General features: G+C 45.2%; 1 protein-coding gene across 2 annotated transcripts; it reads right to left on the reverse strand.

Annotated features, from left to right (window-relative positions):
• Positions 1-12,243: 12,243 nt before the first annotated feature.
• On the reverse strand, positions 12,244-25,664 carry BORCS5 (BLOC-1 related complex subunit 5). 2 transcript variants are annotated; one of them, XM_089560809.1, is made up of 5 exons: positions 25,488-25,664; positions 25,261-25,411; positions 21,893-21,972; positions 18,122-18,310; positions 12,244-13,114 (listed from the first exon to the last, which is right to left on the reverse strand). In XM_089560809.1, the coding sequence occupies exons 2-5, from the start codon at positions 25,406-25,408 to the stop codon at positions 12,899-12,901; spliced, it is 633 nt and encodes a 210-aa protein (XP_089416935.1). In that variant the 5' UTR covers positions 25,409-25,411; positions 25,488-25,664; the 3' UTR covers positions 12,244-12,898. The 2 variants fall into 2 exon arrangements, with proteins under 2 accessions (XP_089416935.1, XP_089416934.1); XM_089560808.1 differs by having other exon boundaries at positions 21,893-22,071.
• Positions 25,665-27,362: the final 1,698 nt, after the last annotated feature.

Raw genomic sequence — 27,362 nt, forward strand, 5'->3', positions numbered from 1 at the left:
ACACTCACGTGAGCGCCACTCGAGGCAGGCGATGCGGTGTGCACTCTGGACCGACCGGCGCACCGAGCCAGATTCACGTGAGCCTTTTGAGTCGAGGAGACGACTGCCGCCGTCTCGACGGGAGTAGGCGCCGATGAGAAATTGCGTCGTACGATCGCTTACACTATAGACTGTTTATAGCATTTGTACTGCCTATAGACTGTTCTCTAGGATTTTTCTATAGGGAGTCTATAAACTTTATACAGATATCTATGGACAGTCTATAGACTGTCTCAAAAATTTTTGTAAGGGTCATATCCCAGAGTTCTGGACAAAGTCATTTTTCAACTAGAAAAAGTTTATGAACGCAATTTTTTCATATATTGTAAGATTTCATTGTCACAATCTACATATCCCCAGATCTCCCGTCGACAGGCTTGAATTTTTTTGCTATTAATGCGAGCGATGGAAATCTTTGAAAGATAGATTTTCCTACGCATCTGAAGAATGCCCCATTACCTTCAATTTTTCCACAACAGTACCTTATAATATTCCAATATTAATTTTTTTTATCCAGGAACCGTGGACGTGACTGCGAGTTGAACGGAAAGATGGGGTAAGCAATTCGGAATTAGTACCTAGCTTCCTTTGTTTTATACTGCGTATAGTTTTGAAAGACAGCAGTTACTGTATATAATGCTCTTTGGTTTAGCAGTTATTGTTTTTTCTTTTCCTCTGTCGGTTCATGGCAGTTCTCTTTTTGTGTTGCTCCGATTACCCGATGTCATCGAACTTACTCGTACTGGCTGCGCTGCATTCCTCCACCGCTTATTCGATGTCTTCCGCCTTTCCCTCGGCTGATTTTCCCGGTAACTGGCGCTGCTATTTTTCTCGTATCAACTTTGCCCTAAGGCAGTTATTTTTCGGCCGGTTGTTAGTTATTGTTATTGGGGTTTAACGTCCCAAAGCAACTCAGGCTATGAGGGACGCCGTAGTGAAGGGCTCCGAAAATTTCGACCACCTGGGGCTCTTAAACGTGCACTGACATCGCACAGCACACGGGCCTCTCGAATTTCGCCTTTATCGAAATTCGGCCGCCGCGGCCGGGATCGAGCTCGCGTCTTTCGGGTCAGCAGCCGAGCGCCATAACCACCGAGCCACCGCGGCAGGGGTCGGCCGGTTGTGCAGTGCTAAAGTCTGCGGGTTCGCTTCATCAAGTTGTCAGTCAATTCGAAGCGTGAGGAACAACAATCATTGTTTCATTAACGCAATGAGAAAGCTTACTTGTCTGATATTTTCCGATTCTATGTACCAAAGTTTTCCTTAGTCTGAGGGCAATGTACTGTACCGTATTTTTTTTCCAAGCCTGCAAAGTTCATTGCACGACTTTACGTCATGTTTTTGCAACGCACATAAATTTAAGAGGTGTAAATAAAAAGCAGCTGCAGTTTTGACGCACACTTTAAATCGGGCTCCACTTACGTTCCAGAGATTCTAGATAAACCAAATGGACTGCGTTTTTAGAGGGTTCAATGGCTGTACCTAGGAAGATGCATAAGGATGCTGAACAGTGAGTTGGAGTGGATGCATGTTTGGAAAATTCAGCGCGAAGAAGGCAGGGACGAAAGGAAGAGCGTACATGTATACAAGCGACCGCTGATTTGATTCATGAAAAGAAGACAACAGTCATCGAAACCTGGAAGCAAAGGGGATGGTTCGTTTTTTTATTTCTGGTGTTGATCAATAAACAAATTAATAGTGTAATTGTTTTATCGCCGAAAGAAAATTGACTGGAAAGTAGAGGTCGAGGGCCCGGTTCCAACCTGCGCATGTGATTTTTTTCTTATACTTTCCAGTCAATTTCTGCACTTTTACACACAATTAGTTGTATCCCGCTACTATTCACGCTTTACCGGGAACTTGTGACGTGAAGCTTCATATTATTCTCTAAGAAGAAAAGTGGACATTAGTTCCTTTATAATGCTCGGCGTAGATGATGCTATTACGTTATCATATCGCTCAAACACACCCACACTACACGCCCTCTTCCGAAGGAATGATGTGCGAGATTTACAAAGCAAGATTTTGCTAGCTTACCAAGCAGAAGCTGCAGTATAAGTATTTCTTGGCTCCCCGATGGGCGGACTGGAAACTGCCCCGTCCACGTAGACAAGCTACATGCCGCTGTACTATGCTATCTGTAAATAATTCTATAATCGGATACAAATTAAGTCTGATGGAAAGCTCCGCTCACATTCAGGACCGCTTGATACAGAATTCCTCCACGACAAAAAAAAAAGTTGTCCGTTAAAACTTTTCTTGTCACCTAAACAAGAAGCTAATCATCAGGCTTAATTATAATCTCAAGAATTCTGATGACCTTGAAAGCTGATTCAGTTCACTGTTACGTTTGGTGAGCGGGGTAACACAAGACGCCGCGGACCATGGCCCACTCTTTCCAACTGCTGTTTCTTTTTTTTTAGTTGTATGCCACTATACGTACCACAGCTGAACTAACGGCCGTTTATCTTAGAAGCCGCCATTTTGAATGCTGGCCAGAAACTTTTCATTGCCCTTGTTTGCGCCAGCTAAATGCGGCTACCCAATGACAGATGTGTTCCTGAATTCTTTCAGTTTTCAAGGTGACCTTCAAGTAGCCGTTGGACAGTTTAGTGAAAAACATCCCGCATTAACAGGACAAGATAATTAGTCTGGTTAGGTTTACTGGTCTACGCGAAAACCGCCATTACGCCCCAAACAAATGGATAAATGCGTTTGAAAAGTCTGAGACTACGAAGGAAGCAATCAGGGTTTAGAACGAGGGGTAGGGCACCGAGCTCCCCCTCCGGAAGTAACCAGCAAATACTTATACACTTTAGGCGAAAGCGCGTTTTGCCGGACGGCTTTCACGGGTGAGGGCTTGGACATAAGAATACTGGGAATATGTAACGCATACAGTACGCCGCCAGAGTTTCGCTTGCAGCATGATTTCCTCAGCTTTAGGACGGTCCTTACCGTTTCCCACACCACCATATTTACTCTCTCGGGTGAAGGAAGTCCGGACTTGAGATGACTTCTCGTTCCCTGGAGGGAGACTTTCAGGCATGGAAGTGTCCAGGATAAACGCCCTAAATACAAACTTCTAGGTGTAAAACATCCGCATTCCAAAAAAAAAAAAATCGCACAGTACTCATGACCAGTAAGTGATAGGGATAAAAGTGCTAAGTCCTAACCACGCCCTCATATAACTGCACTAACTACCCAAGCTAGGTTAACTGGATCGCATGACCTTTGACGTGACATTATCGAGATCGCCCGCTCCCTCACCCCGCATGCCCTTTATTAAAAGAAGAATGATCTTGGGCAACAAACGTGTTGGACATCAGGGGAACAGTGTTGTTTCAACACGAAAGCGTTAAAGACCCCATCACGCAGAAAGTCCGGCATTGGCGTTGTGAGCAAAAAATCATGAGCATGACTGTGACAGGTGGTGCCCAGAGAGCAACCTAGGAGGCAGGTGGGACACCTAGGTCACGTGACCTTGCGACGTCATCACAACCTTTAGAAGAACGTCAATTTGGGCTAGGTGGTGCATTATTTGAGACAGAAATGGTAATAGCGCTGCAATAAGACGTACACAAGAAAGACGTACGCATGTCCTGTGTCAGTCTTTCTTGTGTACGTCTTATTACAGCGCTATTACCATTTCTGTCATCACAACCTGCCCACCGGATAGTGAGCAAACTGCCCACCGTTTCAGGTGGCAGTGCAGCAAACGGGGCCACACAAGGCCCACTGCTGGGACCAGCTGCCATCGCAGGGCAGTGGCGCATCGCTTAACCGCTGCACCACTGCGCCAGGACGGGTATGAGGACTCCCAGGGATCTACGTAAAGTACCGAATGATCTTCGGCATATATAGGAATTAACCCACTATGCTATCTCGTCATACCCTTAAAGCGGACCTTCAAGTGCTCCCTCCAATTTTTGCTTTGCGCCTCGTTTCAACGCCGACACACCGCAGATGCATGGGAAGGTGCTTCTGAAAGCTATCGCCGTGAAAAAGTAACGCGACAATAATGCGCAGGCATATGCCAGCTATCTCGGACAGTGTGAACGGCTGATTGACGCTTCAAGGTACATACGGAAAATAGTAAATATACATAAATACAGCAGACTGCGTGTGGGGGGGGGGGGGGGGGGGGGGGAACGGTGGAACTTTACCCTCTCCGAGAGCGGCGGACGTGTCACGCCCCCTGTTTGTTCAAACCCTGTGCAGATTTCTTCGAAACGCTGGCGCAACGGTGCGCACTGCTTAAAGAGCATTCACAACACAGTGAAGATCGAAGTGCAGTTTTCCTTGACAATGTTATCACTGATTGCAGCCTGAAGCCGGACAAAATACAAATAAAATCACCCGCTTTCGAGTGCTCACTGACCCTGGGCATCGTCGGTTTGCACGCCATTATGTGTTCCGAGGTTAAGCTGGACTCGGACTAACCACTGACATCAGGTCTGAAAGAAAACAGATTCTATCAGGCAACTAAAACCCTCCCCCTTTATACCAGTTCTCTCCAGCTACAAAGTTATTAGAAACTAAAGAATCGCGAAAAGTCTACAACAGCTGTATCTTACCGGTACTCACCTATGGGGCAGAAACGTGGCGGCTAACAAAGAGGGTTCAGCTTAAGTTAAGGACAACGCATTGAGCTATGGAAATAAAAGTGATGGGTGTAAAGTGAGATCTGAAGCGGGCGGAGTGGGTGAGGGAATAAACGCGGGTTAATGACATCCTAGTCGAAATCAAGAGGAAGAAATGGGCTTGGGCAGGGCATATAATGCGAAGGCAAGGTAACCGGTGGTCCTTAAGGGTAACGGAGTGGATTCCAAGAGTAGGCAAACGTAGCAGGGGGCGGCAGAAAGTTAGGTGGGCGGATGAGATTAAGAAATTTGCGGGGATACGGTGGCCGCAACTGACAAAGTACAGGGTTAATTCGAGATACATGGAAGAGGCCTTTGCCCTACAGTGGGAGTATTCAGGCTGCTGCTGATGATGATGAAAGAATCGAATCTCAACACAGCAACGACTGTTGTACGGAAAGGACTGAACTGACCAAGTTTTCCTACATCGTGCTGCAGATGGTAGCATCAGCATTAACGTTAGCTCTCCATCGGTGAAAACTAACCGTCATCCGTCGAGCGCACTTCCGCATAAACCCGTTTCCGTAAGACCTACTGTGCAGAGCTACGCAGAAGACAACCTGGCGTCGGTATGAGTAACAGTATTTTATTTCCCTGAAACATTTATGAGTATTTTGAGTATTTTACTTCAAACTCTAGGCCTTAAAAGTTAAACCCTGCATCAGTGAAGCCTGAAGAAACCAGCTCTCGCTTCTTCCAACATACAGGTATATATGTGCCATCGGGAAGCTGTCACCAATTAAAGATTGAGGTTCCTTCATGCCGCGCTAACATTTGCTTTCCTACGTTGTTCCAATAGTTCCAATCCAACCAGATCGGAACGATCTAACCTAACGCTTTCCAGTACTCCGTTAATGATTTATTATGTTAAAGCCATTCCTTTCTGCAGTGCTTCTGGGTACTGGCAATAAATAGCTTTTAATTGATGGAACCTGCGAGGTGTTCGTGAATGCGGTCTGGATTCAGAAAAAGTGGTAAAGTACCTACGGATCAGCGCAGCATGTTCTGAATGACTGAGTCACCAGGCTTGTACGGTGAGAGTAGGAAAGTGGGTGACCAGAGTTACAGTCCGCAAGAACTGCAGTTCATTGGAATCAACGCACGCAAGATTTTTCCGTGGCAGCTAGAATTCAAACCTTGCCCAGCATAGCTAGTAAAACGATCAAAGCTGGAAGATTACGGCTACATGCCGAATGAGGTTTGGCCTATAAAAATGCAGAAATACGAATTTTGTAACCAGTGTGATGCCCAGTGACGAAGCAGCGCCCAGTTTATTCGGAAATATTAGTTGACACAGTGTGAGAGAGCTCAAAGAGCATGCAAGGCGGGCTTTGATGTGATGACCAGCGCTGACAAATTATCGGGACAAGCTATGTGGGCCGTAATCATGACTACTGCCTGGCCACGCGTGTGACCAAGTTTACAGAACAAAATAGGAGGAAAAACAGTTGTGTCCACGTATCAGTAATCATTGAACATGTCATACTTTGAAAATCACTGTGTGAATTACACTGAATCACGTTTGTCCCTGCACAGTGCCAAGATGTTTGGTTCATTTTAGAGTGGCATGTGCTCGTCTCTTTTTATTTAGTTCGCCAAACACTGGTCACTGCAGCTTTACACCTACCTCATCAAACTAATCAAATAAGCCAGCTTGAATTACAGCCGTCAGTGCCACGATTAATCCCTCCAGCCAGAGTAAATTTAAACAAATAGCGTCAGAAGAAATATTTAAGTTGGTGTTTTCCATCAATATCTTAAGACTTTATCCTGGTTAGAAGGGTCAATATACTGGCTGTTTCAACGACTGTTTTCAAAGATTCCTAAAAATAGGGAGCATGAAGTAGAAAAAAAAAAATCTTTTCAGGAGCAAACTGTCTGCCGCTGCAGATGTCGGTTGTTAAAAACATACTCTTCAGCAAGATGATTAACTGACAGTTACCAATTATATTTCCGACTTAAATAGTGTGGTGGCTACACCATTGGTAAGCTTGTAGCCATGGAGAAGACGATGCCATTCCTGTTTTTGAAACGCAGCCCTGCAACGCACTTTTTCTGCACGAAACCGAAACTGAGCGCATCAGAAGCACAGGAAATTTAGTATAACCGCGGCGTCCACTGGTGGCATAATACAGTGCCTACGGCGCCGAATTCGAACTGCCTGCGCTATTATACCATGACTTGCACTGTCTTTTCCGTCATCGCTTGGAGCATAGAAAAGGATAGTCGACAACCACGCTTTTGACAGAGACGAAGCAAAAGAAAGTGCACGTCATGGTACAATACACCAGGTAGTTGAAATTTGGCGCCATAGATATTGCATTACGTAATCAGCGGACGTTACGTTTGTACTGAACTTCCTTTGCTCCTAATGCACTCAGTTTCGGTTTCGTGCGGAAAAGGCATCGGATTTGGTCACGCTGCAGGGCATTAGAGAACGACTAGTTATCCGTTTCAAAAACTGACTTGTCCGTTGCAACGAAGAGCCATTGGCAGTAGCCGCCAGACTGCATTAACTAAAGTGACCCTGAAATGATTTTGGTGGTTGTAATGCAATAAATCTGTACAGGTGGTCTTTGTGAGCATTCAAGTCAAATTTAGGTCTGTGTAGACTCGATAAATTATTAACAATAACTGCTTCTCGCTGCCGATTAGAGCGACAGATAACATCGCAAGGGGACACCTCTCGCAGCTGATTAGAGCGACAGATAACATCGCAAGGGGACACCTCAGCCTCAGCCTCCCCTACACCAATGACGTGGATGGACAACCTGGGCGAGCCTTCTCATTGGGTGTGCCCGATTGACGTAGGCGGGATGGGGCGCGGGGAGGTTCAGTCCGTACCGCTATGTAATTTTTTTTTTGCCGCATCCGCGTGTGTAAGCGGAGGGGAAAAGAAACATCATTTTTAATCGCCGTTGCCTACGTAGTTAATGGGTGCGTGTTTTCTTTTTTGTAATGAGGCGTAAGGCATTATTATACACGGATTACGATACAGTATTCTCTTACGACCGCTAGATAATTTATAGTCGAATTTCTTTCTCGTGCTGTTTCTGTTTCAACTGCCAAACAATGATTGTGATGTCACAGAGAGGTTATAGGTCACATGAGGCATGAAAAACTGCAATATAATTGGTGCTTTTACACTCGTCATTCCGACTCTTGAGGAAGGCTGGTTTCAGCACTGTAGTGAATTAAAATGATGAAGTAGCGATTATATTGCAGTTTTTCAATGCCTCATATGACCTATAACCTCTCTCTGTCACAGCCATCATTCAGCCATTGAAACCGGTAACAGTATGACAGAAAAAATTTGTAAGTTATTTAGCGATTGTGACATGGTGATCCATGCACAGTAGTGTCTTCCACTTCATTGTAGAGAAGAAAACATGCCGCCAAAATTAGGTGTCGATACTCCTTTAAAATTTTTGCGGTGTGGTGACGAGTGATGGAATACTGATCGGTCACACGCTTTTCTTAACCTCAGTAAATGAAAATTTCCATCCAGATTTATCTATGTTGTGCCAACCTCGTGTTGAACCTTTTCAAGCTTGTATGTCAGGTTAGAGAAAGTAAAAACACAACAGTCTTGGTCTTATCAAGGACTTTTACAGCCTGGACCCAAGCTAGCCTGATATGACAGAGCTAAAGATGAGGACGTTGTCCCAATTTCCCAAGCACTCAATAAAAAATGCGTTTTTTTTAAAGGGTTACTGGAAGAGTGGAATGACATGTGATTGTTGGCTAAGTAGCACCCAACTGTAAAGAAATAATGATTAGAAAAATGTCAGTTATATTACTCTTTATCAACTTCACAATAGGCAAGTATGGTTATATATATGCAGAGTTCTAGTATGCTCTTCAGATACAAGTTGCTTTACAAGAACAGTAAGCTGGGCTAGTCAGTAGCAATCCATTACCAAAGAAATACACAGCATAAGACAATATGAAGCAATAAGAAGCGATATACACAGCCCTGAAATCACAGCTGAACTTTAATCAAAGAATAAGGAAGACACAGTGCACACAAACCGTGCATGCCTTATCAAGCCACCGAACCACTGCCGCTCAGGTTCTGGTTTGCAGAAAATTTCATTCATTGCCTGAAAGCAGCTCGCGAGATTAGATGCACAGTTCATCTGAGCCATGCATCGAAATAGCTCAGTGAAAGCTTGGTAGGAAAGGAACAAGAAAGGCTGTTGCAGTGGATATATTTTTAATCATTATGGAAAAGTGTGGGGGAGAAAAGTCTCTCTTCTTGCAAGTCTCAGCGCCACAAAATGCAGTTTATGCTCTTTAGTCTTAAAAGCGGGGTACTAATGCAGTTACACCTCCCTGATGATGTGAGGGGACTGAACGTTGAAGCGGCGGTGACAGAGCAATGCTGCAAACATGCTGCTGTATCGCCAAATCTCGTCGCTTAGTGTGGGTGTACCAGCTGCAGCGGTAGGAGACAGCCATCGCCACTGTTCGTCAAATCGCGAGGTACATCATTTCCTGCAGTTACTCTTTCACTTGTGTACTTGCAGATGGAGCCACTATACTCTCACACTTGGTGGCATAATGTGGCTGGCATTTTTCACAATACACAGAACTCTTGGTTAGCACAATGCATTTTAGGAATATCCTTACAGTAAGTGGATTTCTATTAAAGGAGACCTTAGCAGCCACATGTCTGCACTCAGGTGGATGTTAATGAGTAATTACGCTCTTTTAGAAATCTACTCCATCTAGGGCGATCCCTTTTAACACACCGGATATTACCGTCTTTGTTTTGGGTCAGTGCTCAATTTCATCTTTTCCATCCACCCGTCCTCACAAACTACAAATACATATAAGCTTTATAGCAGAAAAAGCACTGAACGAAGAAGACTGAGAAAGCCTCGACAACACTTATCACACTATATATATAAGTACTACGTGTCTGGCTGCTCAGACCAAAACAAATGCGGCAACAGCAGACATCCACAGACATCCGATGAGAGCCGAGCACAGCTGATAATGTGTGCAGCTCAATGTCGGCACAGGCACAAAGTGTGATAAGTGCCAAGATATGGCGGGAAAACACTTTTCCAGGAAGACATGAAGAAGTGAAGGACTGCGGATGCTTCGATGAGGGGCAACTCCATTGTTTGCACGTGTGCAAACTTTGAAGCACGAGACAAGAGATGATAATGAAGATATCACTGCTCGTTATGTTTTGCTCCAAGCAATTACAGTTGAATTCACTTATAATGAACCTGACGATGACAACGATTACGTTCACTGCATCTGAACTTTGTAGTAAGTGGACTTGCCCTATTACAGACAAAATATTAAAAATGAAACAAAAGTGGTGGGTACAAATTTAAAAAGTAATTTGTGCACGTCTGTTTCTTCAAAGCAGATCCTATCAGGCTGCTTTCTAAACTCTCTAGTGTGGTCATATGCTCCTGGCCAAGACCCTTGCTGCGAATGAGATGCTTTAAAGGGACACTGAGGAGAGCTCTACTAATATTTTTTTTATAGCAAAATCTGATAGTTCGGCATTTCATGGCTTTGTTGCCACTTGACCGGCAGCGAAAGATGCATTTATTTCTAAGAAATTTGGATTTGAAGTTGAAAAAGTTTTTCCCGCCACTCTGATTCAAACTTGGGATTCTCCTATGACGACACAAGACTAAGTGACGTGAAACATGACGTGCACATGATGTAACGCAGACTCCGTGATTTCTGGCGGCCAGCAGTGTGGCCCAGCAGCAGCCGAAAAGAAAGCTACCGCCGGCCACACGTTGAAGGCATCTATCGGCTATTGCGGCCGTCGCTTCGTTTATGTTTGCACCGGCGTTTTGCCAGCGTTACAATGGATCTCGTTCTCGAAGTCGTCAACGAAGTTCTCGCAAATAGACACCTTTAGCATACCGAGTACCTTGTTACCTTTAGCGGAATACCGGGAGCCCGCCTACCGCCGGAAAACAGGCGCTGATTGGTCCCGATGCTTCAGGAGCGCGCATAGCTGTCTGGTACATGGCGCCATCTGGCGACGTCAAGGAGATTTGCGCATGCATTTGCTGTGCCTCAGTGATTCGTGGGGTCTCGTGTCCTAGTGTTGCTAGAACTATTGGCTCTAGCAACACTGTTTTGTCCTATGACGTCATGAAGCTTGTACTTGCGAGTTTGGCCTGTGGCGGCGATACCTGTATTTTGGTTCTTGCTCTTTTCTACGTTACAAGAGCTTTGTTGTCAGTATGAGTGGCGTTTTTGTAATCAGGAGCTGATATTCTGTCGATGCAAGTCAACTTCAATTTCTCCTCAGTGTCCCTTTAAGGATGTGATAAATGTAACCATGATCGAGGTATTCACGGCAACTGCTAGTAAGTGGGCATCCTTGTTTTCGATCCTGCACTAAATTGTAAAGATGCAGCGATAAAGCTACCACAGCGTATGTTTGCGCGGAATGTTCATCTGCTGTCTGCTCATTGCTTGCAAGCGGTTGCAGTGCACAAAGCGGCGATTTGATAAGGCAGTCGACGCATGCCACTCGACCTAACAGACCAACAAGGCACGCCGCATGTCTGGTATTCAAACTTCTCTAGTCACTTTCATTGGTTGAACACCAGCCGTGTGCACTGTAGCTTTGTTTTGAACACTATCCCAGTCTTGAGCTTATCATGCCTCTGCTTCCACTTTAAATCCTGCCATGAAATTTTTAAACTTTCCCTGCAGTTAATATTCCATATATGTATTTTCGCTTTGCACATTAACATAATTACATAACTAGGGCAGGTGCCTTGCTTGTTTTACACTTTTTTTTTCATTTACTATGCAAATCCTGCACAACTGCCACTGTTATCCTGTGCCTACAAGTACCTAATTTTTTACTACAAATACCTCTTCACAAATATTTCTTATTGACTGTCTTTAATGTGACAGCAATTAGGTTGTCGTCTCACAAAACATTTCTGGCTTCCCTGCTACGAAATTTCGTGACTGGTCGAGAGTAGTCACGCGACTTTGTGATGTCATCACAACCTGCCCACTGGATTGTGAGCAAAGCCGTGGCAGGTGCCACCTAAATTATTGATTGGTCAAACGGGGTCAAGCGCCCTGGCCACCATGACATGTGGAAATGAAATCAATTCATATAAATTCAAGACAACAGCTGCCTGCCTACCGCAGCGTTGCGCATGAGCCTTACGGGGGCTCTGTAAGAGTAACCTGGGTTTCACAAGCCCCATCGGCTGCTGTGTTTGAAACAGCCACCTTTCAGCGCAGTTGCACAATGCTTAATCGCTGCATCACTGAGCCAGTAGTTGTATGAAGACTTCCCGCAATCTATGAATGCAATAAAAGGGTCATGATGGCATCAACGCAACGTGACCATCAGTGGACCAACCATAGGGCATCGCCAAATTTGAAAATCTGAGAGCCTCTAAAACTGGCAGTTGTGTCAACCCCTAAAATCCCAAAGGACTCCCAGAATTTTAGAAGCAGGCCCATCCCAGAAAGTGGATTAAGGTGGACTAGTTTGAAAAACAATAAAAAGCCAAAGTAGAACACAAAATCAAGAAAGTATTAGCTGCTGTAGAGGAAATACAGGAAGTTTATTAACTTTTCTACAGAGCAGTCTTCACACCACTGAAGTGAAAATAAACCGCCCCAATATTCAGTCTTCCCGAACCAAGGTGATCTCATTTTGCTGTTCACACCTTAGCAGCATTCGTACTTCAATAGATGCTGACAGTACATCCCTAGGGTAAGATAGCAATAATAGCAACATTTTCTTCAACCAGTGCTTAAACTAAGACTGCTAAAGCTAGAGCTGAGCTCAGCCGCTAGGTTTGGAACCACTTGCCCCAGTCCTCAACTATGGCTTATCACAATGACTTAAGGTTGTTATTGAGGCCACAGAAACCATTAAAAAGATGACTAGAACGATAGTCAGCCAGCGATGCAAAACTACCCATCCCTATTTGCACTCAGCTTTGGGTAATTAAGCCTGACTAAGTGAAGTATCTTGGAAATATCAGCATTATGTTTAGAATACTATGTTTGATCAGCAATAAGCAATCAAGCACATTCCCTTGGCAAAGCGGGAATAGTTTAGACACTTTTATTCAAGTGGAGCTTAAACTAACACAGCAAATAGTTTACTGTTCCAGCTGGCCTCAGCCAGATAGATGTCATGCCACTTCAGTCCTCAACCCTGATTCATCACAATGACTCCACAACACCACCGCTCATCCAGTAACCATGACAAATGGCTCCAGCTGCTCTTCAGGTGGAAGCTGACGGTTGAGTTGGTCCAACTGTTCCACGGTCTTTGCCAACAGGCTCTCCGTGGTCTGGAGTAGGTTCGACAGTTCGTGCACCTTCAGAAGCTGCTCCACATACTTGCCAAACTTCTTTTGCCGTTCCGTCATCATTGTGTTGAGGGTAGACACTGCGTAGTCGACCTGAAATGAATAAATAGCTTTATCATGTTATGATAACTTACCGGTACTCACCTATGGGGAAGAAACGTGGAGGCTAACAAAGAGGGTTCAGCTTAGGTTAAGGACAACGCAGCGAGCTATGGAAAGGAAAACGATAGGTGTAACGTCAAGAGATTGGAAGCAGGCAGAGTGGGTGAGGGAACAAGCGTGGGTTAATGACATCCTGGCTGAAATCAAGAGGAAGAAATGGGCTTGGGCAGGGCATGCAAGCGAAGGCAAGTAAACCGCTGGTCCTTAAGGGTAACGGAGCGGATTCCAAGAGAAGGCTAGCGTAGCGGGGGGCGGCAGAAAGTTAGGTGGGCGGATGAGATTAAGAAGTTTGCGGGGATACAGTGGCGGCAACTGGCAAAGGACAGGGTTAATTGGAGAGACATGGGAGAGGCCTTTGGCCTGCAGAGGGTGTAATCAGGCTAATGATGACGATGATGTTATGATGGTTATTGGCGAGTTGTTCAATGCGAACGTAATGCTTGCTAAACTAAGACTAGACATATGAAAGGCGTTAGTTGGCTGGAAACTGAACTGGAACAACATGTGAAGCAAGAATACACTTGGAGAAAGATCAGAGTGAAACAGCAGGAAAGGTAACACACACCTGCCGGCATTTATTTATTTATTATTTACTTCACAGTACTGCAGGCCTCAATTTTGGCTCTAGCAAGAGTGGCATACATGAACAATTTTGTACAAGCAATAAAATGAGGACAACACAAATGAGGCCAGCATGCATATGCGTGTCTTTCAGTCCTTCGCATGTCTAAGCTCTCTAGCTTGCACCTGTCTGCTTTCACAGCAAATAACGTGGCTCAGATAATAGAACAAGCACCTCACATCATTCGCCATCATTACGGGCCAAATTATGGACTCCGCACGCCAAAGACCTCCTCTACTGACCTCCAATCAATCCTGTCCGATGCCAGCCGCGGGAACTTTACTCCATGAACTTCCTAAACTCACCCGCCCAAATGACCCCCACCCAAATGACCCCACCCGCCCGGCGGCATGTGGTTGTTTTTTCTTCTGCTTTTCTAATCAATTAGCTTTAAGCGATAACATATTCACTAATATTCTAAATTGATCAACACCACAAAATAAATAAATTAATTAAAAAAAAAATCACCTGTGCCCTTGGTTTCTGTGGCTGTTGGCTTCTCTCATATTTATAACGAGCCCCTCATTCCCCTTCCCTTGTTTGCTTAATTGCTTAGCGATGGCCTCGATTCTGGCAGCCTTGACGCCATAGGAAGCATAAGAGGGTTCTCACACAGCTTCCACCCTCGCCGTTCGATGACGTTCTACGTCAACTCAGCGGTGACTCAGCATGTGCTACGTCCGCCGCTTAAGAACATGGGTGGCGCTGGTGAACACTCCCAAGGTTAGGTTACTTGTAAACATAAATACCCCCGAATGCAGCAGATTTGACAGCCGTCGCCGTAGCTCAGCAGTAGAGCACCGGACGCGTAATTCGGAGGTCGTGGGTTCGGATCCCACCGGCGGCATGTGGTTGTTTTTTCTTCTGCTTTTCTAATCAATTAACTTTAAGCGATAACATATTCAGTAATATTATAAATTGATCAACACCACAAAATAAATAAATTAAAAAAATCCCCTGTGGCCCTTGGTTTCTGCGGCTGTTGGCTTCTCTCATATTTATAATGAGCCCCTCATTCCCCCTCCCTTGTTTGCTCAAATGAGTTCCTGCCATTCCTAGGTAGCTTGCCTTCCCTAGGAATGTGCACTGTTACCCAAGGTGACCTCCGGTTGCCTTCCATCCATATTACATGCCCGGCCTGTGCCCACTTTGTTATATTGATCTTAGCTTGAATACCATTAACTCCCATCTGTTTCCTAACCCATTCAGATCGTTGCCGTTTCTTAACATTACCCCTATCATTTTTCTCTCCAGAGCTTGCCGAGTCGTCAGTAATTTTATTCTAAACCTTTTTATTAGCCTCCATGTTTTTGTCAAATAGGTGAGTAGCAGGCAGCGCATGCAACTATTATAAACTAATCCTCTCAAGGGATAATGTAAACCTGCTATTAAATACCTGAGAGTGCCTCAAGAGTGGAATATTAATTCCTCAATAACTTCCATGTTCGGTCAAACATACCTTCCTTGCATAACAGCGTGAAACCCTCGGAAAGCCAAGCAAAGAGGACGCATACAACTGTGAAGTCAAGCCTCTTTGCTTCTTTTGTGACAGTGTCCTGCGTTTTTGGTGTTTACAATGTTTTCAAAAAAAAAAAAATGCCTGCTGTCAGGAAAGATAGAGATCAGGCATGCTGACGAGCTAGACTTCTCGCATAAGATAGATTGTCTAAAGTGTACCTTCTAAGATGGCCGCCAAGCAGGCTGCCTAGAGGCATTGGTCTAGAATGCTGCGGGCACCTTTCCCACAGTTCTTGCAACCTTTGCTTGCCGTTCTTGTGACATGAGAGCGCCAATTGCAGCATAACGATTCTAAACACCTCCACGCAGAAAGGATTCAGCATACAAGCCATGCAACCTACAGAAGATTACTAACAGCCGTACAGCTCGTCAGAGCCACTAGACGTGATATTCAGAGTGCGTTCTACCTTTGGTTTGGTTTATGAGGGTTTAACGTTCCAAAGCCACTCAGGCTATGAGGGGTACCGCAGTGGAGGGCTTCGAATAATTTCGACCAAACGGGGTTTTTTAATGTGCACTGGCATCACACAGTACATGGGCCCCTAGCATTTCGCCCCCATCAATATGCGACTCCCACAGCCGGGATCGAACCCGCACCTTTCAGGCCAGCAGCCGAGTGCCATAACCACTGAGCCACAGCGGAGGCTTGTTCTACCTTTCAGCATGCCAGCAAGGCTGACAGTGGTAACTTCCCCACCCACATACACATACACACATGCTTGTAAACACATAGGCCAGCTTAGAAAAGAGGAAACTGGAAGCCTCAGACAAACCTCTAACAAACTGCATGTTAAAGGGCAATCCTAATCCAGAGAACCCAGAAGCAGTTTTTATCACTGCCACTGCATGCAAGCACTTGAAAGACTATGCAGCTCTGGTAGTGTGAGCCAAATGTCTCCAGCCTACATGGCACGCAAAGTGTACAGGACAGTAACTAACCCAAGAAAATCAAAACATAACACGTCATTTTCATAGTTACAATGATTTCCTCCCACTTTCATCTGTCACAATTCTGCCATAATGCAAAAATTAAAAGGCACAGGTTAAGGCTGCCTGCCATAGTGTTCATGCCTTCTTGATTTGATGATGATGATGACGAAGATGACGAGGAGCAAACATATCTGGGCCTAGCAGCACTTGCTGGCTTTTCCCTAGTTGAAAAGACATCATGATCGCATCCATGCATCCAACCGCTCTTTTCATGACAAAAATCATAAATCACTTTGGACCTTGTCGTTAGCTGGAAATCAGCTTCAGCTCTGCAAGATTATGATGTCCTGGTCCAGAAAACGCTTAACGGTTGAGGTAAGCTCAGAGAAGGAAAGGGGGCTGAGTATATATACTGTACCCATACTTTCCAAGTGTCCTTACACAATATGCAATTTATTACAGGTCTCAGTAGATAATACTGCTAAATGTGCTGTGTCAAGTCGCTTTGAATTCATCTAGAGATTCCCTATCTTGCGAGAAAAAGCACTCTGTAAGCAACCTGTTAACGTTTCCCTGGGTAACAGTTCATCAGAAGTTATTAACTCTTTCCCTCCAAGCATAATGGAGGTGTGGGGTTTGATCTCCAGTGCCGCTGGATATCCACCGGTGATACAGTGGGTACAAGCTTTCCCCTAGCCTGGTGTTTGGCTTCATTGCTTCATTGAGGTGAAAGGCTTGGTAGTCTGGTCTTTGACCTCACCTTGAGTAGTCAAAAACACCTTACGCCATGGCGCTCTTTGGGCATAAATGCCCTCGCACCATAAAAATGCATCATCATCAACTATTTCCCTACCACACCCACTGACCATCATTAGCGTACCAACGGTGGAGCAAATGCTGATTTCCAACTATGCAGCACCATTGTTGATGATGCTGTGCTGTTTGCATTGAGGTTATAAAGGTAGTTTATATATTTTTCTTTAGTTGGTTTGTGTTTTTCCCATGCGGCAGCATTTTTGGAAGTTGAGAATGGCCGTCTCCACCAACGAGGCACAAGCCGTGAAGCACACCAAATCTTGCGATTCAGTTGCGTCCATGGTTGATTTTGTCGACGATCTAAGTAGTAGCGACTCTGGGGATGTTGCCTGATCACATGACTTTAGTTCAAAGGACAAAGAAGATCCGAGGAATCAGCCCAAAACATTCATGGTGGTGCCATGGTTAGGTTCTTAATTGGGCCTGTTTTGTTTCACTCAGCAGAAGTTTGAAACCAGTATTGGTTGGTTTATGGGGTTTAACGTCCCAAAGCGACTAAGGCTATGAGAGACGCCGTAGTGGAGGGCTCCTGAAATTTCGACCACCTGGGGTTCTTTAACGTGCACTGACATCGCACAGTACACGGGCCTCGAATTTCTCCTCCAAAGAAATTCAGCCGCCGCGGCCGGGATCGAACCCACGTCTTTCGGGCCAGCAGCCGAGCACCATAGCCACTGAGCCACCGCGGCGGCTAAACCAGTATTGGTGTTACCAGTGATGGTGTTACCAATGGTGTTACGCACATGAAATGCATTAAGACCTAAAACACTTTAACAAAGCTCATATTACTAAAAAGTGTCAACATCAGGCTTAATTTGATGCACCGCATTAAATTTGAAACGACACAGTTCTTGGACCAATGAAATCTAATGAAAACTCACAAAATACAGCCATTTGTACCATGTTAGGGAAAGTATTAAACGCTGATCGGTGCACGTCTGATCAGTGGACTATCACATACTACAACATAAGCACCACTTCTAAGACGACCCATCCCATTTACTCTTAAACCTTTGATTCTTAGTCGATCTGTGAAAATGGCGTGAGCATACCTCTCGAATTCGTGCGGCCAAAGCATTCTGCTCAGTGCTGACGACATCGGCACACTGCCTCAGGTGTTCCTGGTAACGAGAGGCCAGTCGATTCACAGCACGGTGGTCCAGTCTCTCCCCCACGTCAGAATCACATATGATTGGGCTGTGCAAGCTCCCTTTCAGGATAGGCCAGAACTGTGGTATGCCCTGAGAGGGCGACAAACAATGAAACAAGAACCGAATGCAACTGCATGATAAAGAAAAGTAATTTCTTGGTGATGCTAGAACAATAAATACCTGCCACCTTAGTCACGAGGTAAATGGTATGCAAGGCAAAGTGGCAGGTGCATAAAGGACTGTTTGCAAAACCACGCCACCATGGTAAAGTACTTATCGTTAGGACATACGTTGTCACATGCACGTCAACAGTTCACTGTTTACTCATGCTTCTTACATGAGCATTAATGGTTACTCAAAAAACCCTCCAGCCCTGCAGAGGCAAGTAGAATTTCAATTTCTGGAACTCCCAGTAAAAATTTTTGCAGTGTATAATTACTCACTAATTTTAAATGTTGGCCAACATTTTGAGACCAAAATAAAATGAATTTTTTCCAACCTAGCACATACACCTAACCGTCACGTTGCTTGAACAAGGCATCTTTCGCATATCATGTGAAGCTTGTCGAAAGAATATAGGTGGTTCGCTAGCACAAAATAAACTGAAAAATGATAATACAGTAAGCTCATCCCAACACTGAACAAAAAAACTGAAATGCACATTCAAGGCACTTAACAGCGCCTCACTGAATGAAATTTCGAGTAGTCATTAATTTCATCAAGCCACGCGATTTAAAGGTGCAATGAAGAGGAATCTGAACTTGTCTTTCTGCCGCGGGAACTCGATCTGCACGTTCCTAGCATTCTTAGAAACTGCGACTTAGTGCCCTGTGTGGCCAATTTCCCTAATTAAATCGAATTAACGTCCGGCTCCCGCCCTTTTTTTTGTATTCTGCCTCGTACGGTGGGCGGAGTCGACCAACGCGGGGAGTGCCTTTCACCCAGTCCCGTGGTGGCTTGCCGCTCTGCCATCGGCGGAGTAATACGTAGTAGTCCGTAGTAGCAAATAGTGCGCGCGTATTTTTATTTCTGCGGGCTTATTTTGCGGCTATATTATCTGCGAATGAAGCTATTTATTCATGAAAACCTAAAAAACAAAATAAAGCGAAAGCAAAGCCTCCACGGAGCTGGCTGAAAGGAACTTCACGCGTTGGTTGACTCCGCCCATCGTACGAGGCAGAATTAAAAAAAAAAAAGGGCGGGAGCCGGACGTTAATTTGATTTAATTAGGGAAATCGGCCACACAGGGCAATAAGTCACTGTTTCTAAGAATGCTAGGAACGTGTAGATCGAGTTCCCGCGGCAAAAAGACGAGTTCAGAATCCTCTTCAGTGCACCTTTAAGTATTAGTAGCAGAAGCCTCGCTACACAAGACATTTTGACGAAGTGAACCTATGGCCGCCAAAGCAAAGGAAACGGATTAGCGAATTTGAAGTGGCCAGGGAAGTTCCACACTGCACAAGGCTGCTGAAAATATTAACTAACAAAAACACCTGCACTTGCTTGTGACTGAAATGGAGAAGAAAATGAGCTCTCTGCACGGTGACTGCCCAATAATGTAGCTGAGAGCTGAATTATTTAGACAAAACTGAGGATACTGATACAAGGGCACAACATGTACGTGACTTATTTTTCCTGGGCAGGTTAGCAGGAGGTGTTGTCTAAGAGATACGGCTAAGCCAAGCAAGGCCTAGATTGGTTTGTGTGTGGGGTTTAGCGACCTAAAGCTGTATTCAGGCTATGAGGAATGCCATAGTGGAGGGCTCCAGATTATTTTCGGCCACCTAGGGTTCTTCAGTGCACACTGACATTGCATAGCATGCGGGCATTTTTGAATACCACCCCCAGTGCCGCCGCGGTGGCTCAGTGGTTATGGTGCTCGGCTGCTGACCCAAAAGGCGCGGGTTCGATCCCGACCGCGGCGGCAGAATTTCTTTGGAGGAGAAATTCCGGAGGCCCGTGTACTGTGCGATGTCAGTGCACGTTAAAGAACCCCAGGTGGTTGAAATTTCCGGAGCCCTCCACTACGGCGTCCCTCATAGCCTGAGTCGCTTTGGGACGTTAAACCCCATAAACCTAACCTAACCATCCCCAGTGTAAGGTGGCCATTGGGACTGGGGTTCGATTCTACAACCTTTGGATCTGCGGCAGAACACCGCAGCCGCAGAACCTTCGTGATCTACGGAAGAATTTTTCAAACAGGGTTTGGGGATCCCATTTGTTCTTACAGTGCCTTTTTGGTTCCCTGAGCGCCTGAATCCATGCATGCTCCAACTCCTCAAATTTCATTTTTCCACTTAACTTCGTGTGACCATTCTACAGTTGCCCGCTGCAACTGTAGAATGTGTAACACTATGCGTGATTAAGAGAAATAAAACAGTAGCAGCATCATAACAATGAACACTATGTGAGAATGCAGCTGAGAGTGAGTTAAAAGCTGTAAAAAACTGTTTTCTTACTCTTTAAATAAGACAGCACACAGTGACCACTATCACTGTCACGAGCTGCCTTTAGTAACAAATGATAGCTGTGAATGCAAGAATATTTGTCGGCTCTGTGTATACAGCTAGAATTGAATAAACACATCTTTGGACGCTTTAAAGGGACCCCTGAGAGCAAGATGAGTTTGGCCAGCATTGAAAGATTGCACATTATAATGATAGAGAAGCTACCCTCACTGAAAACAAAGCTGTTCTAAGCTGGAAAAGATCTAAAAGTTAAACACAGGTATCGTCACCATCAGCTGTATTCACAAGTAAATTGCGGTGCGTCAAGGCAGTTTTTTTGCGGGGATCCCTGAGGCTAGGCTATAACACCATTCACTTCTAAACGGTGATCACGGAGACCTTCTCCAGTCTTGACGTCAAAAATATGAAGTGATTAGCGAGGAAAAAAATGTTTCATTTCTAAATCCAATTTTTGCACCAATAAATGCATCTTTTGTCGCTGGGCACACATAAGCAAAGCCAGAAAGAGCCAAGGAATTTATTTTTGGTTGGTTTATGGGGTTTAACGTCCCAAAGCGACTAAGGCTATGAGAGACGCCGTAGTGGAGGGCTCCGGAAATTTTGACGACCTGGGGTTCTTTAACGTGCACTGACATCGCACAGTACACGGGCATCTAGAATTTCTCCTCGAAAGAAATTCCAGCCGCCGCGGCCGGGATCGAACCCGCGTCTTTTGGGTCAGCAGCCGAGCACCATAGCCACTGAGCCACCGCGGCGGCTATTTATTTTTACAATGAACAAAAACTGAATGGAGTTTACCCCAGTGTCAATTTAATCTTTAATTAGGAAAAAACAGTAGGCTTCTATTTCAGAGCACTACTCTGTTACTGCACGATTGATTGACATGTTTGACGGCTGAATGATCAAATACACTGGACCTTGTAAGCATTTAGCCCCAAAACTAAGTATTTCATTGTCTTGTGATTTTCACCCTCTTGGGATATGGTTAATGCAGGTTTGCCACAGTAAGTGGGGAATGGTTTGATTCGGAATCCCAATGCTGCTCAACATAGAACACTCATACGAATTTTTGAAATGGTCAGAATTAGATGAAATTTTCGCACAAAACTGCTCTTCAGCTTACACAAAATTATTTCTGGCACTGCTTTGTTTACTATTCTAGCAGATCACAAAGTGCAGTAATCAAGAAATTGTGCTTCCTTACCTGCAGCTTAATAAGGTCTTCATCGTTCTCCGGTGTCTGCAAGTCCACGCTTCCCTCCTTGACGACCACAATGCTGTGACCTGAAGTGCCAGCATATGAGTGAGGGCGCGGTTTCGGTGAAGGGCGCGGGGAGTTTCGTAAGAGATGCGCCGGACTCTTGCTACCCAGCTTTGGGGACTCTTTCAGTGGGCACCGAGCGTGTGGTTAGTACCAGTGTTGCCAGGTGAAGAAGAAATGAGTGAAGCATGAGGAGAGGAAAGAGCGAGCAGAGGTTAGTACAGTGAAGTAAAATGTTATTAGTAAAGGTTACAGACAGAAGTAAAGGAAAGGTTGAAATGGAGATGTGGAGTTAGTGACACCTAGTGTCTACTCAGTAAAGCAAGCAATTTTGAAGCAGTAAAGCAATTTTGATTTAGTGCCAGTGTGAAATGTCAGAAGCAGTACTATCACACAGGGTTAGCCGTAAGGTTTTCAAAAAGAAGCCAAATGGTGCTAAATATGACAGAAGCTGGGAAAGTACATAATTAGCATCATTTGTAGTCACGGAATAAAAGTTTTCAGGATGCGAATTCATAGTAAAAGACTTATTTCTGCTTTGTCACGCAAAGCAGATGAGTGAAAATCAGAGATTCAGAAATGACATGCGTGCTTTATCAACTGAAACCAACAACAGCTCACTGGCTAGCGAGGCAAATCAGAAACAAATTGTTTTCCGCGAATACGCATCCCACAAACTTTTGTCCTTGACTGTACACGCTAACATTCAGCTGCTTGTGTTTCAACATTCTGCCCATGTCGGGACTTCAGCACTGTTTCCACACTGCTTGCGATTTTGAGGCATGAACTAAGCCACCACACTGTTAGACTATGCTGCTCTGACGTTAACACAAATGCAAAACACCGAAAGGGGGTATTGCAACCCAGCAGGACATTCGTTGAGGAAGCATAAGATGGCAGAATTAAAAGACAAGAATAAGCAGGCTACAAAAAAAGAAGTGTGGAGAGACAATCAGTGTTCCTTTCCTCCTTATCCCTCATGCTTTAATTTTCTGATCACATTTTTTGGCCTCAAAGAGAAGCTATGCCTAATCTCTAATCAGGAAACATTAATCTATAAAGTGAATGCCAAGCCGATAGGTGCCAATAATAACCCACTAAACATGTAATTCTCAATGCTGCACGCATTACATAGCTTCCATGCAAGATCACGTCAGCGAAATCACTGACATGCTAGCCATGTTTACGAACCACTTGGCTGCCGCGCAAGCTTCGAGATGTGGATAAACAGGATGTTTCGTGTTGCGACTGGCTCTTTTGTGCCTTTTTCGTGGAAATGCCTTCTCTTCCGAGTGCAGATCGCATCAGTGCGCATTCAGTATAAAGAAAAGGTTTGACAATATGAGAACATCGGCCCCTGAGATGCGCTGTGAGCTGAGAACAGCGCTGGCTAATTGTTCCTGGACATTACACGGTAACGTCATCAGCTACTTCATGACCCTCGAATGAATGCGTACGAATAGTTATAATCCCCAGTTTCCTTTGTTAGCGCACGGGTGAGAGCTTGTTAGCAACGCAGCCCGAGGAAGACCAAGTTCTCCTAATTTGAGGGGTGAACTTATCTGGAGCTGAGTGAACTTATCTGGAGGCATTAATGTAAGTGTTAATTCCTTTCTTGCTTTCTGAATGCTAAAACACTTCACAGAAACGTTGATTTCTGTGGTCAGCTGCGGTTGCATAAAGATCATAGGCACACGGCTCGATCATTGTAACCATTGCATTGGCCTTGGCATGCGGTTTCCGGACCTCAGATTGCCGCCTTTCGCTGCGTCGTTTCTCACTGTGCTGGCGTTGTGTGGAACCTTCATGCTTGGCATTGTACCCAAGGAGAAGCGACGGGTGCCAGTCAGAATTTGTCTCCTCAAGCTACTTTGGTGGTCACCATTTCCCACAAACAATAGGTTAATCACTGACACCTTTTGCCTTTTCGCCATTGTCACACTGTCTACAGTTGAAACTGAGGGTTTACCTCGCGCAACACACTCAAAAGTTGTGGTTCCCGTGGTGGAGATTGGCATGTTTAATGCATGCCATGTGGAAGCTCTGCCGTGGTATGTTCAGTGCACCTTCGTTCACTCGCACTGGTCCTCTGGGATATTTCGTGGAAAGAAAGAGCTTGTATTTCTCGGAAGTTTCCTTCCGTGACTACTGCTTTGCTTGCAGTGACTAAATATTGTGTACACAACCATACTGAAACGACATAGCATGCAAACCGTCAGAGCTGGTGGTTCAATAAGCATGGTGGAAGCATATCCCAGAATTCCTTTCACTGACGCCAGTGCAAGCCATGTAGAGAGCGTCACAAGGGAAGAAAAGAAGTAGTAACTGCCTCATTCAGTGCAGATGCTCCAACCGCACTGCGACAAAAGAGGTAAAGGAAGGGATCAAAGTCAGAGAGAGAAACAAGTGGAGGTAAAACACGCCATGCATGGTATAATGCACACTCGAGTGGGTTCAACCCACCTATGGTATCACAACTCAATGTCCCCTGCCATCTGTAGACGCCCCAATGCTGGAAGCAGGGGGCCCAATTTAAATTTAAACTAAATTTAGTAGTTTACAATAGCAGTTTACAAAGTCTTAGAATAGACACACTGTGCTTTAGCAGGGTCTAGCACCAATATACGCATGTACGAGGCAGCAACTCAAATGCAAGTTGGAGCATTTAAAAAGGCGAAGCAACCAAAGCGGCAGAAAAAGAAACTGGACAAAGGAAGGAAAGGAAAGTAGGGATTGGGTAGCTACATAGTTAACAGCAGCAAATTTGTCATGAAAGCAAGCTGCATTCACATACACGATAGATATGACGCTACCACACTTAATATGAGCCGCTAAAATAGCGGTCTACATTAAGAAATTTTTTGTTCGAGCGGCACTGGCGAGTTTTGTGACAAATTTCTCACTGAATTTCGCCTATGTACACGGATTTCGGTGTTTTCAGTGAACCCGATGTGATAAGAACTGATACAGGGACATCTTTACGTCGCGCCCATCATTATCAAGAGTAAATTCGAGTAAATCATCGAAAAGTTCTGTACTGTGAAAGCGCAGAGGGTAGTTACTGGCAGTAATGAGCGGAAAACAAAGTCTGGCTAACGGAGGCGGACTGAGGTGCAAAGCTAACTTCCTGTTTTGGTTATGTTCATGCGATCAGCTGATACTCAACAAGCAAGAGCAATTTTAGGCACAAGAGGTCACTGTTACAGCACAGTCGACTATAAATGTTTCGCGCTCACTGTTTTTTAGACTCCCCGTCACCGCTGGTACGGAACGTCGGGCACAATCGCACTACGAGTTTCAAGGCAGCGTACCTCCGATCGGGTTGTTGACCGTCGACGACACATACGGGACGTCAGAATCCGAACTGATCGATGGGCGAGGTGATGATGCCTTAGTGTGACGGCCTTTACCAACTTTCAGGGAACCGCCGCTCGAGTGACTGCTTTGTTCCAGGCCCATCTTCTGCACCAACAACGGTACCGTAAACAACGAAGAAACTTGACAGGCTACTGTCAGGCGGTGATGTGCACACACTTACCGCCTGTACCACGTTGAAGCGATGAAATAATGGTTTTCACTTGACTTAAGATTCAGGTGTTACCTATTACGCTTAACTGCACTAGCTTTAGCGGTGAATGTTATCAAATGTCGAAGAAAATGCAAAATGCATCACCAACAATACCGAAGAGTAGCTGGAGCAGCGCAAAATATGGGCGCTGCCATGTTTACAGTCATTGTTACTAGACGAGTAGCGTGATCGCGCTGATCACGGCCTGCAAACGACTTTTTTTGTGCCACGTTGAGTACGTGTCAGGTACCAGCTGTTCTGTGGAGCTTATCCGTAAGGTATTACTTCAAAGTGAATCGAAAACTTCTAAAGTAAAATATCTTAAGAACAAACGAGACCAAAGAGGGGTAAATATGCTGCTTGTAAAATGCGCCATTCTCAATGTTTGCATGCAGCTCTATGCATAGCTCATGGAGGAAGGAAAGAACTCCATGGCATAGCTCTATGCATGCAGTGATATGGTGATATTTTTAGTGCGAAAAGCACTACTAAACTAGCAAAGCTTAAAAACCACTGATCTCCACTAGGTAGCTGGATGCCGCATTCCCGCTTTCCGAGACGAGCGCGAGTGAAGCCACCGGAAGTTGGATGGCTTGTCCCGGAAGTCGGGTGTCTGCTGTGTATTTCAATGCAAAAAGTCACGTCTTTCGCCCTTTCGTTCTCAGTTTTTTGCGCTGTTCTCGTGTAATGTCTGCTGTTATATGAAAGGAACAAGCAAGCTGAACGCAAGAAATGTGAGCATTGTGTGCAGAACCCTGTAATTTCAGAGAAACCGAAGAAAACAGGCATGCAGGTCTCATCCTGCCGCGGTAAAGGAGTACGAGCATTAAACACTATGTTCTTGTTTGGTTCTTGCCTTCCGAGCGTGAAGGAGAAGTAGTGGAATGAAGATGAGGCTAGGTCAACTTAAAACCGAATTTTCATGTAGCAAAGAAAAGGCACAGCGCGAGAAGAACGACTGACAAGAAAGACGAATGCTGCAGTGTGCGTGAGAAGCGCTGTTAGAAGTCAACTGCACCAAGCACCATGAATAAAAGCGTATTCTCGCTTAACTTGCTACAATACGAAACAGTACATGACACGCGCTCCATCGAAAAAGCAGTACCATACCTTTTGGAGGCGCTAATGCGAACCAACCGAACACCGTCGACACCTCACCAGATAGTAGGCTAGCCCTCGCTCCGGCTTTGTCTCAACATAATTCAGTAAAATGGTCACTGCAAAGTCAGCTGCCTGGTGAAGGTTTCCATCTATTCTTTCTTAAATTTATCCCCCATTGATAGCATAACTTGGCCTTGAGCGCGGGAACGTGCATCACAGTAAAGAGCGGTGTTGGCGACGGCAGCGACGGGATGACACCGAGCAGAGTAGACGAGGCTCCATACTTCCTGCGTGTAGCGACGTCCTGTCGTCTGCTAGTGTCGTCCCATTGCGATGCAATGGATCCTTATTTTTGAAACGTCTTTCCCGAAGGCTTCGCTGGTCTCCTCGCTCAGTTGACGGCGCAACAGGTAAGCGTTGTCATGTAAAAAGACGAGAACGACGAAAAGACGAAATGCTAAGTAGAAAAACAAAACTGGAACTGAAAAACCGTGCTGAGGTCCGATTTCATGCACTGCCAAAGGCTGACTTCCGGGACAAGGCCACTTACTTCCGGTGGCTTCACTTTCGGGTGCCCGATGCGGCATCCAGCTCCCCTAGTGGAGATCAGTGTTAAAAACTCGGGGTATGTGTGAAGCCTCAACCTTTGACCTTTGACAGAGCGCTTGAGGCGGAGGCCTTGCACAGCTGTTCCGCCGAAGCGCGGAACCGGCATTCGCGCGCGGCTGCCGAAAGCGGCTGACG

The sequence above is a fragment of the Amblyomma mixtum genome, chromosome 9, assembly GCF_055824585.1.
Source record: "Amblyomma mixtum isolate Tamu chromosome 9, ASM5582458v1, whole genome shotgun sequence".
NCBI classification, from domain to species: Eukaryota; Metazoa; Arthropoda; class Arachnida; order Ixodida; family Ixodidae; genus Amblyomma; species Amblyomma mixtum.

Coding starts and splice junctions, on each gene's coding strand:
- BORCS5 (XM_089560808.1), bottom strand. CDS start 25,408: ATGGGCCTGGAACAAAGCAGTCACTCGAGCGGCGGTTCCCTGAAAGTT. Junction 22,072..25,260: donor GGTCAACAACCCGATCGGAG/GTACGCTGCCTT, acceptor GCCCACTGAAAG/AGTCCCCAAAGCTGGGTAGC. Junction 18,311..21,892: donor AAGACCTTATTAAGCTGCAG/GTAAGGAAGCAC, acceptor TCGCCCTCTCAG/GGCATACCACAGTTCTGGCC.